The sequence below is a fragment of the Liolophura sinensis genome, chromosome 8, assembly GCF_032854445.1.
Source record: "Liolophura sinensis isolate JHLJ2023 chromosome 8, CUHK_Ljap_v2, whole genome shotgun sequence".
Lineage (NCBI taxonomy): Eukaryota > Metazoa > Mollusca > Polyplacophora > Chitonida > Chitonidae > Liolophura > Liolophura sinensis.
In genome coordinates this window covers 56,285,964-56,303,662 of record NC_088302.1, presented here as the reverse complement: position 1 = coordinate 56,303,662, position 17,699 = coordinate 56,285,964, and the positions used below count along the sequence as shown (strand labels likewise).

Genomic DNA, 17,699 nt, shown 5'->3' with positions numbered 1-17,699 from the left:
TCTTGCCCTGTGTGGTTGGGCCTATGGCTGTGGTTCATGTACTCACTAGTGGGGAATAATCTTGCCCTGTGTGGTCATGTCTGTGATGGTCATGCACTCACTAGTGGGGAATAATCTTGCCCTGTGTGGTTGGGTCTATGGCTATGGTTCATGTACTCACTTGTAGTGAATAATCTTGCCCTGTGTGGTTGGCTCTATGGCTATGGTTCATGTACTCACTTGAGGTGAATAATCTTGCCCTGTGTGGTTGGGTCTATGGCTGTGGTTCATGTACTCGCCTGTGGGGAATAATCTTGCCATGTGTGGTTGGGTCTATGGCTGTGGTTCATGTACTCACTAGAGGTGAATAATCTTGCCCTGTGTGGTCATGTCTGTGATGGTCATGTACTCGCCAGTGGGGAATAATCTTGCCCTGTGTGGTTGGGTTTGTGGTTCATGTACTCACTAGTGGGGAATAATCTTGCCCTGTGCAGTTGGGTCTATATCTGTGGTTCATGTACTCACTAGTGGGGAATAATCTTGCCCTGTGTGGTTGGGTCTATGGCTGTGGTTCATGTACTCACTTGAGGTGAATAATCTTGCCCTGTGCAGTTGGGTCTATATCTGTGGTTCATGTACTCACTAGTGGGGAATAATCTTGCCCTGTGTGGTTGGCTCTATGGCTATGGTTCATGTACTCACTTGAGGTGAATAATCTTGCCCTGTGTGGTTGGGTCTATGGCTGTGGTTCATGTACTCGCCAGTGGGGAATAATCTTGCCATGTGTGGTTGGGTCTATGGCTGTGGTTCATGTACTCACTAGAGGTGAATAATCTTGCCCTGTGTGGTCATGTCTGTGATGGTCATGTACTCGCCCGTGGGGAATAATCTTGCTCTGTGTGGTTGGGTTTGTGGTTCATGTACTCACCAGTGGGGAATAATCTTGCCCTGTGTGGTTGGGTCTATGGCTGTGGTTCATGTACTCACCAGTGGGGAATAATCTTGTGCTGTGTGGTTGGGTCTATAGCTGTGGTTCATGTACTCACTTGAGGTGAATAATATTGCCCTGTGCAGTTGGGTCTATGGATGTGGTTCATGTACTCACTTGAGGTGAATAATCTTGCCCTGTGTGGTTGGGTCTATGGCTATGGTTCATGTACTCACTTGAGGTGAATAATCTTGCCCTGTGTGGTTGGGTCTATGGCTGTGGTTCATGTACTCACTTGAGGTGAATAATCTTGCCCTGTGTGGTTGGGTCTATGGCTATGGTTCATGTACTCACTTGAGGTGAATAATCTTGCCCTGTGTGGTTGGCTCTATGGCTGTGGTTCATGTACTCACCAGTGGGGAATAATCTTGCCATGTGTGGTTGGGTCTATGGCTGTGGTTCATGTACTCACTAGAGGTGAATAATCTTGCCCTGTGCAGTTGGGTCTATGGCTGTGGTTCATGTACTCACTTGAGGTGAATAATCTTGCCCTGTGTGGTTGGGTCTATGGCTATGGTTCATGTACTCACTTGAGGTGAATAATCTTGCCCTGTGTGGTTGGGTCTATGGCTGTGGTTCATGTACTCACCAGTGGGGAATAATCTTGCCATGTGTGGTTGGGTCTATGGCTGTGGTTCATGTACTCACTAGAGGTGAATAATCTTGCCCTGTGTGGTCATGTCTGTGATGGTCATGTACTCGCCAGTGGGGAATAATCTTGCCCTGTGTGGTTGGATCTATGGCTGTGGTTCATGTACTCACTTGAGGTGAATAATCTTGCCCTGTGTGGTTGGATCTATGGCTATGGTTCATGTACTCACTTGAGGTGAATAATCTTGCCCTGTGTGGTTGGATCTATGGCTATGGTTCATGTACTCACTTGAGGTGAATAATCTTGCCCTGTGCAGTTGGGTCTATGGCTGTGGTTCATGTACTCACTTGAGGTGAATAATCTTGCCCTGTGTGGATGGGTCTATGGCTATGGTTCATGTACTCACTTGAGGTGAATAATCTTGCCCTGTGTGGTTGGGTCTATGGCTGTGGTTCATGTACTCACCAGTGGGGAATAATCTTGCCATGTGTGGTTGGGTCTATGGCTGTGGTTCATGTACTCACTAGAGGTGAATAATCTTGCCCTGTGTGGTCATGTCTGTGATGGTCATGTACTCGCCAGTGGGGAATAATCTTGCCCTGTGTGGTTGGATCTATGGCTATGGTTCATGTACTCACTTGAGGTGAATAATCTTGCCCTGTGTGGTTGGGTCTATGGCTGTGGTTCATGTACTCACTTGAGGTGAATAATCTTGCCCTGTGTGGTTGGCTCTATGGCTATGGTTCATGTACTCACTTGTAGTGAATAATCTTGCCCTGTGTGGTTGGGTCTATGGCTGTGGTTCATGTACTCGCCAGTGGGGAATAATCTTGCCATGTGTGGTTGGGTCTATGGCTGTGGTTCATGTACTCACTTGAGGTGAATAATCTTGCCCTGTGTGGTTGGGTCTATGGCTATGGTTCATGTACTCACTTGAGGTGAATAATCTTGCCCTGTGTGGTTGGGTCTATGGCTGTGGTTCATGTACTCACCAGTGGGGAATAATCTTGCCATGTGTGGTTGGGTCTATGGCTGTGGTTCATGTACTCACTAGAGGTGAATAATCTTGCCCTGTGTGGTCATGTCTGTGATGGTCATGTACTCGCCAGTGGGGAATAATCTTGCCCTGTGTGGTTGGATCTATAGCTGTGGTTCATGTACTCACTAGTGGTTAATAATCTTGCCCTGTGTGGTTGGATCTATGGCTATGGTTCATGTACTCACTTGAGGCGAATAATCTTGCCCTGTGTGGTTGGGTCTATGGCTGTGGTTCATGTACTCACTTGAGGTGAATAATCTTGCCCTGTGTGGTTGGGTCTATGGCTGTGGTTCATGTACTCGCCAGTGGGGAATAATCTTGCCCTGTGTGGTTGGGTCTATGGCTGTGGTTCATGTACTCACTTGAGGTGAATAATCTTGCCCTGTGTGGTCATGTCTGTGATGGTCATGTACTCACTTGAGGTGAATAATCTTGCCCTGTGTGGTTGGGTCTATGGCTGTGGTTCATGTACTCACCAGTGGGGAATAATCTTGCCCTGTGTGGTTGGGTTTGTGGTTCATGTACTCACTAGTGGGGAATAATCTTGCCCTGTGTGGTTGGGTCGATGGCTGTGGTTCATGTGCTCACTAGTGGGGAATAATCTTGCCCTGTGTGGTTGGGTCTATGGCTGTAGTTCATGTACTCACCAGTGGGGAATAATCTTGCCCTGTGTGGTTGGGTCTATAGCTGTGGTTCATGTACTCACTTGAGGTGAATAATCTTGCCCTGTGTGGTTGGATCTATGGCTATGGTTCATGTACTCACTTGAGGTGAATAATCTTGCCCTGTGCAGTTGGGTCTATGGCTGTGGTTCATGTACTCACTTGAGGTGAATAATTTTGCCCTGTGTGGTTGGGTCTGTGGTTCATGTACTCACTTGAGGTGAATAATCTTGCCCTGTGCAGTTGGGTCTATAGCTGTGGTTCATGTACTTACTAGTGGGGAATAATCTTGTGCTGTGTGGTTGGGTCTATGGCTATGGTTCATGTACTCACTTGAGGTGAATAATCTTGCCATGTGTGGTTGGCTCTATGGCTGTGGTTCATGTACTCACTTGAGGTGAATAATTTTGCCCTGTGTGGTTGGGTCTGTGATTCATGTACTCACTTGAGGTGAACAATCTTGCCTTGTGTGGTTGGGTCTATGGTGGTGGTTGTAGAGCTGACTGTCTTAGCCTGGGGTTCAGTGGTAAGAGCCAGCACCCAGCCTATCATGCACAGTCACAGGTCAGGAGGTCACATGCAAATAACACCATCACCACATTATGTTAATACCAGCTTATCCCAGAACCCCATTAAGATGTGCATGAGGCACATGGATGCACAATTGTATGGAGAGAAGACAAAGCTGGTTATTTAAGGGAGAAAACCTTCATATAAAGCCTAACCAATAGTCCCTGCACCTTTAATATAGACATAATGTATCTATTTTATACACATATTGTAATGTATTAACAAATTAACAGGTGAAAATGTCACTGCCAAAGATCAAAGAGTACATGAATCACTCTTCTGTACCATCCTCATCCTAATAATACTGAAGTCTAGTAATGCAATCCAAACCTGATCTCTAGTAATGCAATCATAACCTGATTTCTAGTCATGCAATCCAAACCTGATCTCTAGTAATGCAATCATAACCTGATTTCTAGTCATGCAATCCCAACCTGATCTCTAGTCATGCAATCCAAACCTGATCTCTTGTAATGCAATCCCAACCTAATCTCTAGTCATGCAATCCAAACCTGATCTCTAGTAATGCAATCCCAACCTGATCTCTAGTAATGCAATCCCAACCTGATCTCTAGTAATGCAACCCCTATCTGAACTCAAGCACGTGGGAAGGTCTGCCAGCAACCTCGTCTGGCCACCATCGTGTAAGTCAAACATTCTTGAGTACCTCGTAAAACATCTGATAAATTAAAATAAATAATTGAACTCAAGTGCAATCCCTATCTGAACTCAAGTAGTGCACTAGGCCAAAGCTTTCTGAGCTCAAAAAATGCAATCCCTATTTAAAATGTCTAACCTCAAGTAATACACTTCCCATTTAAACTCAAGAAATACACTTCTATCTGAACTATCTGAACTCCTTTAATGCAATCCCTATCTGAACTCCTTTAATGCAATCCCTATCTGAACTCAAGTAATGCAATCCCTATCTGAATGGAAGTATAATAATGGAAGCATAATGTAATGTAACTTTAGAAATGCAACTCTCATCTCAACTCAATTAATACAATCCATGTCTTAATCACTTATCTGAACTAAAAAAAGATTGGACTAGTTGCTTTTAGACTGAGTGAGTATTCACAAATACACGGCATCCACAACTGATTCACTATGTGATACACACACTACATGTTAGAGCATCACTACACACTGGCACCACACAAACATCCCTAACCATGCATGTTCACTCCACAAAGAAGGACAGCTTGTCTTGGGACTAACCGCTTACAACCATGCTTTGGCAAGATGCACATTGCTGAATGATGAGAGCCATGTCACCTCAACCTGTTTATCAGCCTCATCTCCTACACCATATCCCTTGCCCCAAAGTTGCTAACCACATCCTCTTATGTTCAGGTGTAGTTATGTATTATAACTTTCAAACGTAATATGACTGTCCACATCAGTGTTAGCATGCTAACTAACACATGCATCCCTTTTCTCCAATCCCCCATGCCTGGTATGATGCACCTACACCACCCACCCCACAAACCTGCCCCACTCCCATTCCAACCCCAGTCAGGCAGGTTACCTCAGTGTCACGATTCTGGCCCACCCCTCTGAAGATACAGCATCTGAACTCTTGTACTTAGGGTTTGAGGACAAGATAAAAACTCTCCCTGAAAACATTTGTCAGTTTGTTCACTTAGGAAATGGAACACAGGCGAGCAATATCAGGGAAATTGGTTACTGTTGTATTTTTGTCTGAGGTCTTAAACTGGGGAATATGCTCCTCTTTTCATTATTAAAAAAAACAACAATTATACAAAAATAAAACCTCTCACTGTAAATCAGTCAAAAACAGGACAGAATGATTTTGAAAACAAATTTTAAAAGGAAAGCACCTGTACTAAATAGAATCTTTATCATAACTACACATCCACTACATGTACCAGTTACTTAGGATGCTGACTCCATGTATGTCTTTGTAGAAAGCAATGTAAGACAGGTGAGAACCTGACCTGCATAGGTAGCACAGACAATCTCATCATAGCCAGGTGAAGAGACCACTCCCCCTTGTACTGATGTCACACTCTCGCTACACGTCTGAAATATATGACACATAAACACACAGTTCAGCCATAGAGTGCAGTGGCCAGCATTATGGTTGGAGGAAACTGGGCACAGCCCGGGGGAAACCCCATGCTCATCTGCAGATTACTGGCCCATGCACAGCTGAAGAGAAAGCCAGCATGAGATGGGCATTAACTTACCGCAACAACCGCATTGGTGAGAAGCTCCTGGGTCATTAAGGAATCTACCATGTGCATGGTCAGTGTACTCTTAATTTATGTTTGACAAGTCACAAACCATGTTTGATTCATTTATTTATTTATTTATTTGATTGGTGTTTTATGCTGTACTCATGAATAATTCACTTATACGAAGACGGCCAGCAGTATGGTGGGAGCATCTGCAGGTTGCTGGAAGACCTGGACCATGTTTGGTAATATTTTCAGATGATTACTACATCATATACATATATATAGTGGTACTAGCGCTATCTCTGCCATCAATAATGTTCCACCATTTGTGAAGGTCATGCATAAAAGTATTGTTTGACAGGGGTTTACAGAAGTCGTCTGGACGAGACTGGATTCAGTCCATTTATTGAATAAAAAACTCAATATCTGATTGTATTTATTCAACTTATCTTAATTTTAAAAGAAGTATTCAACATTTTTACATAAATTCTTTCTGAACATCTTCAAAGTTTCGCGAAGCAACCGATTAGTTATCTCCCTTATATGGAAATCTCCATGACCAGCTGCGTTGATTAGAAAAGGCAATTTTTGGAAGTTGACAAGTAAGGATAACATATAGTGTATCAAGAGAATTTACATAATGCCCAGAACATTCATCTGGTCTACATGTAAAGTATTTAATGATTTCAAATCATTAAAATATTTCAGATATTTCTTTTTCTTCACTTTCATTTTTGACGAAAAGTGAGAGCACATGAACATTGTATCTTGATTCATCACTGAAATATAGCTTGAAAGTGATGTCAACAACAATAGGGCGGCACTGAATTACCACCCTTAACGTCACTCTCCCGTTAAAAAGGTGTAAGGTGGAGTAAGGTGTACCTCGGAGAATTGCTAATGACAAGTTTCGGAGTTAACGTGGCATAAGATCTTCGAAAACCTCGCGTTAAGACAGATTTTAACTTCCAGAAAACCTATGATAAATGTTATGCATTGTTTTAATCCACTTTTAGATGATTTTAAAATTCTGGCCCTAATTAACTACAATAAACAGCATCGGCGAACTCTTAAGCTGAAAAACAATTACTTTAAGCTTAATTTATCTTAATTTAAGATATCCTAACATTTCTGCGATTCTTAAAGGCTGATCTAATGTTTTCTTTACATTCTGTTGTTCTGAAAGTATTTCTCATTGTCATGGCATAACCTACATACTGCATGTTTTAACAGACGAAGTCCCACTGCTCACAGTTTCACACCTCATACACTAATCTCGTGTTACGTCATGATCGCTGTTATGTAACAGCAAGTTTACATCAAGGGAGATAATTCAAAGCAGTCTTATTGCACACATTTTGAGTTTCAGCGAGTCTAGATTGATGCTCTTTGTTTAAGTCTTTGTCTTTCTGGGCAGGTCTTCCCACTTTACTGGACACAGTTTGTGCCAGTCTTAAATACATTTACACAGTAACAATAACTGCAATTTGCACTGATTATCAGTTTGCAATATCACACAGTAGGTCAGCCTTAAACTGAATTCATACAGGCAGTGATAATTACTTTAATCAATGAATGCTATTTAGTTTTGGTACCTCAACCAATCGGTAAAAAACAAAAAAAACCTCAATTTCAACTGAAACAAAAACTCATTTCATCCTGACAGTGGAAGGTCAGTATACAGAAAATGACTTTTATGAACTCCTGTTAGATTAATGGAGAGAATGATTTCCAGCAATAATCATTCACTGAGGGTCATTCTGGAATCTGATGTCATGTTTGTCTCATCAATACATTCCAAATGGAATGAACCGTTATACAGGAATAGCATACTCAGCAGCCTTTCTTCTTTTTCTCATCATTTTTTTTTTTTTGGACACTTATGTTTATGATGATATATATGAACCATGTGTCTGAAATAAAATCATATATGAATATGATTTTCAGTCTTTCAGAACAAGCTACAAAAAATATGGTTCTGTTGTTCCCAGAGAGACAATAAGTTTCCTAGACCCCGCTTGACTGACAACATCATCCTATCTACAATTATCTGTTACTCACATGGCTGAAGCGGTGAGTTGGTTCATCTGTGTCATCATAACTGTACACCTCCACCTGCCCGTCATCACGCCCCACGATGAGGTCTAGAACCCCATCACCAGTCACATCATAGTTATCCAGGCTTAACACACCTACAACCCACAACACCACATTTGCGGACTAGCCAGAGTTTACCTCTGTACTCAAGATAAGGTATTTCAGAAAGTTTTGTTTGTAAGGAGCTGGAGTGTTAAAATCAAACCCTTAAACTTCATGTAAGTACACCTGAACAGCTGTCAGCAGCTTACTGCCACCACGGTTTAGGGAGCAGAATTGAGGGAGGAGCCTTAAAAACACTCTGCCCAATGAGTGACAGACAATCCAAATCTCATGTGTCCATCGACTGAGAGACAATCCAAATCTCATGTGTCCAACGACTGAGAGACAATCAAAATCCCGCCTCCAGCAAAATTACGTATGTATGTATGTTTGGGGTTTAATATCGTACTGAACAACTTTTCAGTCACATGACAATGAAGAGTCATTAAGTGTGTGTACATATATTGTATCTTCTTGTAGCAAGGCGAGTTCATGCAACCAAAGTGCTGCTGCCACTGAAGCATCATGCCGAAGACACCAGACATGACACACTACACCCAGTCACACTGTACTGACACCGGGCCAACCAGTCATGTTTTCATGCTCTAACCTTTCATTACTGAGTGCCAATCGTGGTAGCAGCAAGAACTGTTTTTTGGTATGACCCGCCCTGAATTTGATTGCGCGGCCTCCAAACTTCGAGGCGGTCAGCAAAATTTTGTATCTTGATGAAAAACTGTGCGTACAAGTAATTGTGTATTATTCTGAATATGCTTAGCGTCTGGTGGAATACCATATTTACAAGAAGACACAAATTACATATATGTACATGCATCTCACTGTGAGTACAAGCTGCACACATGTACGTTGTTTCAACTTTACCTCCATTTCTCTTCTCATTTGCTAACTCCCACTTGTGTCCTGGGGCCAACCTGAAAAATGTAATGTTTGAAAATAGCTAATTTCAGACTAACTACTGACCAGATATTAGTGAGTGAGTGAGTGCTAGGGGTTTAACATCGTACTTGACAATTTTTCAGTAATATGGTGACGAAATAATACTTAGAGTGCATGTAATGTGTCTTTTATCTAGTGCTGCTTCACTGAAACGCCTAACCAAAGGCAAGTAAGCCACCCCGCCCAAGCCATTATTCTGATACAGGTCAACCAGTTGTTGTACTGTCCCCTTCATGCTGAATGCCAAGCGTGGAAGTTACAATTTCCTGTTTTAAGGTCTAAGGTGTGACCCGACCAAGGATTGACTCTGGATCTACCACTCCCGAAGCGGATGCTCAACCAACTGTGCTATCAGGGCCGCTGACCAGATATTAGAAGTATCCAGATGGAACTTACACACCCCCAGTGAGATATACATGTAACCCTAAGATATTTGGCAAATGCATCTATTACAAAAGTAGTGCGTATAATGCTTACAAATGTTGAACTTAACAATAGTGATAATACAGCAGAAAACTGATTGCACATGGCTAGCTTCTTTCACTAACTCATTCAACACCAAGGCACTTTTTCAGCAAACATACAGGTACTTTCACACCTTCATTTAATTCAACTAAACTAGAAATTACAACACCACAACAATTCCAATACTGTCTAACACAAATTCATTTTGGACAAAACCTATTAAGTAATAATTTGGGAGAAAGGCAAACTGAAGAAAAGTTAGCGATGGTGAATCCAAGTAATGTCATCAGAGTTATTCCCCTTACCTTCCCACTTCAACCAGTCCAACTCTGCCATCAGACGTGCCATACAAAATCTCATTACCCTCATCTCCTGTAAGACAAACAGGCCAAATTCATTAGATGTAAAGCTGTAGGCTGGGACTGTAAGACAGATATAATTACTGTAAAAACATTTAAACTCCATCAGAGGAAGAATACATAACACTGTTCCTACTCATAAGTTCTGGTGAATGCCTGCTGACATTACTTTACATGAACCACAGATGGAGTGAAAAAATATATATATTGTGTAACTGTAGTTACTGGAGCAATACAAAAAAGAACAAAAGTGATCTTAGCTTGAATCCTATGTGTTTTTGCTTTCCACAAGCATTACTGTGAAATTTTATTGAGAGACATGTCTCTTGAATGAAACCTCCGACAGACCAAGTGCACTGACCTCCATTATTGGCATAAAGCTGGAGGACAACTGGTGGCCCAGGCAACTCCATCTCATATACCAGGTCTGAGTCCTGCGGAATGAACAACCCTGGGTAAAGGCATGTGTCAAAGATGACGGACAGGTTTACATCAATACAATCTGGGTAGTGTCACGTGTCCAAGGATGACGGACAGGTTTACATCAATACAATCTGGGTAGTGTCACATGTCTAAAGATGACTGACAGGTTGAGATCAATACAATCTGGGAAGTGTCACATGTCTAAGGATGACTGACAGGTTTAGATCAATACAATCTGGGTAGTGTCACATGTCTAAAGATGACAGACAGGTTGAGATCAATACAATCTGGGAAGTGTCATATGTCTAAGGATGACTGACAGGTTGAGATCAATACAATCTGGGTAGTGTCACATGTCTAAAGATGACAGACAGGTTGAGATCAATACAATCTGGGTAGTGTCACGTGTCCAAGGATGACAGACAGGTTTACATCAATACAATCTGGGAAGTGTCATATGTCTAAGGATGACTGACAGGTTGAGATCAATACAATCTGGAAAGTGTCATATGTCTAAGGATGACTGACAGGTTTAGATCAATACAATCTGGGTAGTGTCACGTGTCCAAGGATGACAGACAGGTTTACATCAATACAATCTGGGTAGTGTTATATGTCTAAGGATGACTGACCAGTTTACATCAATACAATCTGGGTAGTGTCACATGTCTAAGGATGACTGACAAGTTTAGATCAATACAATGCTCGAAGATGACAGTCTTAGATCAATACAGAAAATAACGATCACATTTCATATATACATGCAGGCTTTATAATTAAAACAGGTGTTTCATTACTTTCAAAATCAAATGTGAAAGTAACTTAAAGTTTTAAAGGTAACTATGAACTGTCTTTTTCATTTTATTGGAGAACTTACTAGCAAATACAGGTATTTTTAAAAGTTACAAAAACTGACAAGAAGTCAATCCTACATTTATAGGTAAGAATACTGTTTTCTACCAAAATAGTGATCCATTTCACTGGTCAAAATGGCACCAACATTTTAGCTGTTTCAACTTACGCGCAACATGTTCAATGTGGCACCTTCTAAACCTTTCTGTAAGCAATACTGAAGACAAGAATTACAAGCAAACAAGCTGGTGTAACATGGAGTAAATCTCACAACCCACAACACCTGTAATCAAGTCTCGTATTAACCATGAGGTCTGTGTTACCTGTAGTATTCTGAGGACCCTGTCCTGACAAGCCAGTATGGGGATGATTTCTGGGTGCTTGTTGATTGGTAGAGTCACCACATCATTGATTTTGTCTCCACACAGGAAGTAATGCATATCCTTACAGTCTCTGTAGTGATTGTAGATGTGATTACCACAGGTAAAAAGTTCAGCACCGTCCACCCACCTGAAAACAGACACACATAGGTGAACAGTTCAGCTTCATCCACCCACCTGAAAAACAGACACAGGTAAACAACTCAGCACCATCAACACCCCACTCGTAAACATCTTGGCCCATACAGGTCCCTCTAATTTATACAGAATACATGAGATAACAATTTAATAGTATACTTTACATGTCAGGAATATGCTTGTCAGTTTTTCATGCCCAAGTTTTCTCTCTATCAAAACTTCCCACTGGCCATTTCATGTGACTGACAGGCAGACTGACATCTGGCCAGTGCGTGTGTTTCTCTCTATAAAAACTTCCCACTTGCCATTTTATGTGACTGCCAGGCAGACTGAAATCTGGCCAGTGTGTGGGTTTCTCTCTATCAAAACTTCCCACTGGCCATTTCATGTGACTGCCAGGCAGACTGACGTCTGACCAGTGCACGGGTTTCTCTCTATCAAAACTTCCCACTGGCCATTTCATGTGACTGCCAGGCAGACTGACGTCTGACCAGTGCGTGGGTTTCTCTCTATCAAAACTTCCCACTGGCCATTTCATGTGACTGCCAGGCAGACTGACATCTGACCAGTGCGTGGGTTTCTCTCTATCAAAACTTCCCACTGGCCATTTCATGTGACTGCCAGGCAGACTGAAATCTGGCCAGTGCGTGGGTTTCTCTCTATCAAAACTTCCCACTGGCCATTTCATGTGACTGCCAGGCAGACTGACATCTGACCAGTGTGTGGGTTTCTCTCTATCAAAACTTCCCACTGGCCATTTCATGTGACTGCCAGGCAGACTGACATCTGACCAGTGCATGCGTTTCTCTCTATCAAATCTTCCCACTGGCCATTTCATGTGACTGCCAGGCAGACTGACATCTGACCAGTGCGTGGGTTTCTCTCTATCAAAACTTCCCACTGGCCATTTCATGTGACTGCCAGGCAGACTGAAATCTGACCAGTGCGTGTGTTTCTCTCTATCAAAACTTCCCACTGGCCATTTCATGTGACTGCCGGGCAGACTGAAATCTGACCAGTGTGTGGGTTTCTCTCTATCAAAACTTCCCACTGGCCATTTCATGTGACTGCCAGGCAGACTGACATCTGACCAGTGCGTGCGTTTCTCTCTATCAAAACTTCCCACTGGCCATTTCATGTGACTGCCAGGCAGACTGACATCTGGCCAGTGCGTGTGTTTCTCTCTATCAAAACTTCCCACTGGCCTTTTCATGTGACTGCCAGGCAGGCTGACATCTGGCCAGTGCGTGGGTTTCTCTCTATCAAAACTTCCCACTGGCCATTTCATGTGACTGCCAGGCAGACTGACATCTGGCCAGTGCGTGTGTTTCTCTCTATCAAAACTTCCCACTGGCCATTTCATGTGACTGCCAGGCAGGCTGACATCTGGCCAGTGCGTGGGTTTCTCTCTATCAAAACTTCCCACTGGCCATTTCATGTGACTGCCAGGCAGACTGACATCTGACCAGTGTGTGGGTTTCTCTCTATCAAAACTTCCCACTGGCCATTTCATGTGACTGCCAGGCAGCCTGACATCTGACCAGTGCGTGCGTTTGTACAAACAATGTAAAATCCTAGTATTCTGGCAATACCTCAAACAGGGTTACCGTGACTGACCAGATTCCACAGAGTACATGTACCACTTGTCTGATAACAACGAACAATGCTTCTTGATGACATTGTGTTATGTTGAAATACCCTTACAATTGTTCTCCCACAGTTTTACAGAGTTCATCAATACTGCAGGCCTTCACAGCACCAGTATCTAATACACTTACATTGAAGAAATGTTGTCAGTCATGTTTGTATCGAAGCCTAGAAACTGTTTTCCCTTCTTGGTGTAGCCCTGAACTTCTGCCCCTGAGGCCACAAAGATTCTCTCCTTTGCACCGCCCACTGGTCCCCCAAGTTCTAACCGTGTCATCTTCTGAGCTGGCAGGGTCTTGAAGGCATGCTGAAATGAAATACAGATGTTATCACATGTCAGTACTGACAGTTTGTCATGTTTGTAAGTTGTACATGTAACTGTTACATGTGCTTTGAAAATCATACAAACACTGCGAAGAAATTATCATGATACAAAACCATCTACAGGGAAACTTATCCAAGTTTTCAATAATTCTCAGTTTGATATTATTACAAATAGTGACCTAACACATAGAATGCACGTCCATTTGAAAGCTATCATCAAAATGGTATCAAATTCATTTCAACAGGACTGCTGGACATGCCTAAATCATCAACTAATAGGCTTAACTTACAGTAATCTCCCCCTTTTTAACACTGAAACACTGAAGAACTCCTTCATGGTCTGCTATGGCAACCTGAAAGAAAAGTGTGAAGACTGAGGTAAATCTGCCTTTAAAAGTAAAATAAAATATTTAAAGTATTTCTTACATATTTACGCCTGAAAGACTAGAAGAACACAAAATGTTTCTATTTAAAGAAAAAAAGAAAACACAATTAAGATGCTAAGGAAAAAAGCAAGTAAGAAAGTCACTTAAATACACACAGCTTCCCAGTGTTTTTTTTTTCTTTCATTTTCTTGAAAGCTTTAAGAGCTGTAAAAGGAACAGTTTTTATATGATGTTGTTAAAATTTGGTGATTTTAGGAACAAGGTACGAGGCAAATTTTGGCTGTTTTGGGTTAACTTTGGTCACTTGACATGGCAGCCATCTTGGATTCTGATCAAACCCTTTAAAAATCTTCTCAAGAATCAACGAACGAGTTCTTTTCAGACTTGATGTACATATACTTGTAGAGTGATCCCAGTTAGAGCAAATTTGAAAATATATTAGTCATTCATCAAAAGCTTTGGAAGCTAGCCACTGGTCGAAGTTATGGCATCTCAAAAAGTGTCTAATTTTGATAATGTTTTTATGTATTCTGGTGTATTTGGCAATGCTGATTCAGAATTTGCTTTCTGATGAATTTGCCTATCTTTGTAACTTTTCGATATATGATCAAAAAATGTTTTCATTTACGTAATTTCAATGGCCTGTAACTCGAGAACTATGGTAGCTAGAAATGTGAAGCTTGCACCAAATTGTAGCCCAATTTGACAAGTAGTTTCTTGTGGATGTCAACGGATTTGAGCTAAGATCAATATTTTTTTTTTGCTAGAAATGTTTAAATGACACCACCCTACTTCAGAAATAGAACTGTAAGCTGTGCATTTAACACAGACTTTAGATTTAACTGTTCATTACTGTACACGGGCTGCAGGTAACCTGCCCCATAGGTTGGCCGCCTGTCATTCAAACCAATAAATGAACCACTCTTCCTCCTCTCCAAAGTTATTAACGGACAATTCCGCATGTAAGCCAGCCCGTTCTCACCAATCCCGATGGCATTCCCCCATAACCCCAAGCTAACACCAATATAAGTCCAAAGCCACTGCCAAATATACCAACAATTTCTATCCACACATGTACCTTGAGTCATGACGAGCCCAACAAATGTACCTCTTATTAGGCCAAATTCAATCATTAAAGAAATATCATGATTTCCAGTTTCTTTTCAGGTCTAGACCTTACATGCCTGTGAGGAAGAGACCGGCTTTAGGGTGCCGCACAGAAATGTAACTACGAGACCGTACGCCATGCCCACTTATTCCATCTAACTATTAAGGCCAAAACTTCATATCTTTATAGTCTCCTAACATTTCCTGTCAGCTACATGCACTCTGTCCTCGCCCGCTGTCAAAACTGAACTGAGCCCAGGCAAACCAGATGGGACACTAGAGTCAGGTGACTGCACACCATGTGTCGAGCAACCTGAAATGTACGTACTTAACCAGGTTCGGCGATCACCAAGGCCTAATACGGGCAAGACGCTGTGGTGTTCTTCAGCAGTGGGTGCATTGTATATGGTATCTGGTAGTGTGCGGTTCAAACCCAGTTGGTTATTTTTCACTTTTGTCCATGTTGTCAGTTTTTGTAAATACTGTTACAGTTTTTACATGCTGGTTGAATTTGTTGAATTGTCCATTGTCCCTCTTCTTCAGCAGTTAAATGGAGCTATTCGTCATTATGTGTGTTAGCATCTTTTTGCAAACAGATGTTTGCTGAAGCTTTTTTTTCCCATCGTGGCAAATTGGTTCAGTGCATTACTTGCATAGTGTTTTCTTATTTGACATTCACTTGGGCCTTGATGCTTGTCCACCAGTAGTGCTAACTGGAACCTAACACGCCTGAGTTCGTACGCCAGATGGCCAACAAAATTTCAAGGACTTTTCAAGTACTTTCAAGTAGTTAAAATACAAATTCAAGTACCTCATACAGTCACAATCTCTGCTTTCGCGTACAAACTGAGACAACAGGCACAGCTTGAATACTTTTTTAGGTCATTTTGTAAGCGTGGTACAGCCATGCCGTGGCATTGGACCGGTACGCAGCCGTGTGTTGGTGCCATAACCATCAGTCGGTGAAGACATCACTGATAATCAGACAACCCATCATTGATTCTTATCAATTTTCCACTGTGCATCAGAATAAAAAGCGCAGCTTAAAATAATTCCGCACAACGTACGTGTTTGAAAACAGCGCCACTGTCAGTCACGAGTAGTCCAGGGCAGATCTGCCCATGCTGGAGACATTTATAGTTCGGAGACACAATCACCAGCATGCCCGACTGACACTGCTGGCGTCACGCACAAGCCAGTCCTTGAAATCTGGGAACTACAGCCATTCATCGATAAAACGACAGTTGCCTGGCATCTCTAATGCGTTTTTTTTTTCATGCATCAAATCACTCTCGATGACTACAGCGTAAGCTCTTACCACCAAACCCAAAAGTGGTGATCTTAGCGCCCTCTAGCAGAGAAAAGGAAGTCTGTAGTGGCACAAAACTATGACATGTACATACCACTGGTGGCCATTTTAGGTGCATGCCTGTTGCCAGTTGATTCACAGATTCTTACCACCGAATAACTTTCTTCACATGACACAAACAAAAACAAGTACTTTAAAGGACCTCCACATAAAAAGGTCAAATTCAAGCACTTTCCAGTCCTTGAATTACCGTACTTTCAAGGTTTTTAAGGACCCGTGCGAACCCTGCTAACAGCTTTAATTATATTTGTTTTATTTATTTATTTGATTGTTGCTAAACACCATACAATGAGCTTTTCACCAATACAATTGCTGTCAGTTTCATGGGATAAGGTAAGTGCACGGCCTAAACCAACAAGATTTGGCAAGTTACTGATGAGCTTTCTCACATGTGCATCTCTCTCCCACATATAAATAATAATGCAACCTGATGTTTTTCAGAGGACTTCTGAATAGACTCAGTTTTCAGTAGTTTTAAATATTCTTTTTTTTTTTCTTCACATGTTTAACATCAGAGGACTAAATTGCTAAACAAGCTGCTTACCTTCTGTGTCTTACCAGACAGAGGTAAAAGTCTCATCGTCTTTTGTGACGTAATCCCCACCTGAAAAAAACAAAAACAAATAATGAAATCTATTTGAAGTATACGATGCATGATCTTAAAGATCCGGTCCCAGAATCACAAAACCGTCTTGGACTACACTGTCCTCCTCTTATGACAAAAGGAAGCAAGTAACAAATGCATTGTTTTGATATTTTGACCAAAACCATACACATTATGTGCCTTTCCTAGTCCTTCTCTATATCAGGATCAATTTACTTATAGATCACGAGAATGGCAATTAAAAAATGTCAAGTGAGACAGATAATTGTTAGGATATATATTTTGTCAATTACTTCCTTCTGTAGCTGTATGTTTTCAGAAGGTCTGCCATTCTTAGTCACACACAGAATCCGCTGCCACAAAGTTAGTAGTAACGGGGCACTGTAAATATAGAGTTGATGCGACACAGTATAATATACTTAACCAATACCATGGCAGGAATATGTTACATCTGGTAAAACCTGTTGGCCACCCTAGCATGAAATTAAACACAGTGTCTGGTCAACAATATGTTC

At 41.7% G+C, this 17,699-nt stretch overlaps 1 protein-coding gene across 1 annotated transcript in view; it reads right to left on the bottom strand.

Annotated features, from left to right (window-relative positions):
• The window catches only part of LOC135472228 (Bardet-Biedl syndrome 7 protein homolog), a 30,921-nt gene that overhangs the window by 8,032 nt on the left and 5,190 nt on the right, over window positions 1-17,699 (bottom strand). The window contains 10 exon segments of the mRNA XM_064751625.1: window positions 3,706-3,805; window positions 5,792-5,876; window positions 8,096-8,226; window positions 9,056-9,105; window positions 9,901-9,967; window positions 10,316-10,388; window positions 11,553-11,739; window positions 13,526-13,701; window positions 14,009-14,071; window positions 17,125-17,184. Coding sequence (XP_064607695.1) covers window positions 3,706-3,805; window positions 5,792-5,876; window positions 8,096-8,226; window positions 9,056-9,105; window positions 9,901-9,967; window positions 10,316-10,388; window positions 11,553-11,739; window positions 13,526-13,701; window positions 14,009-14,071; window positions 17,125-17,184 — 992 coding nt within the window.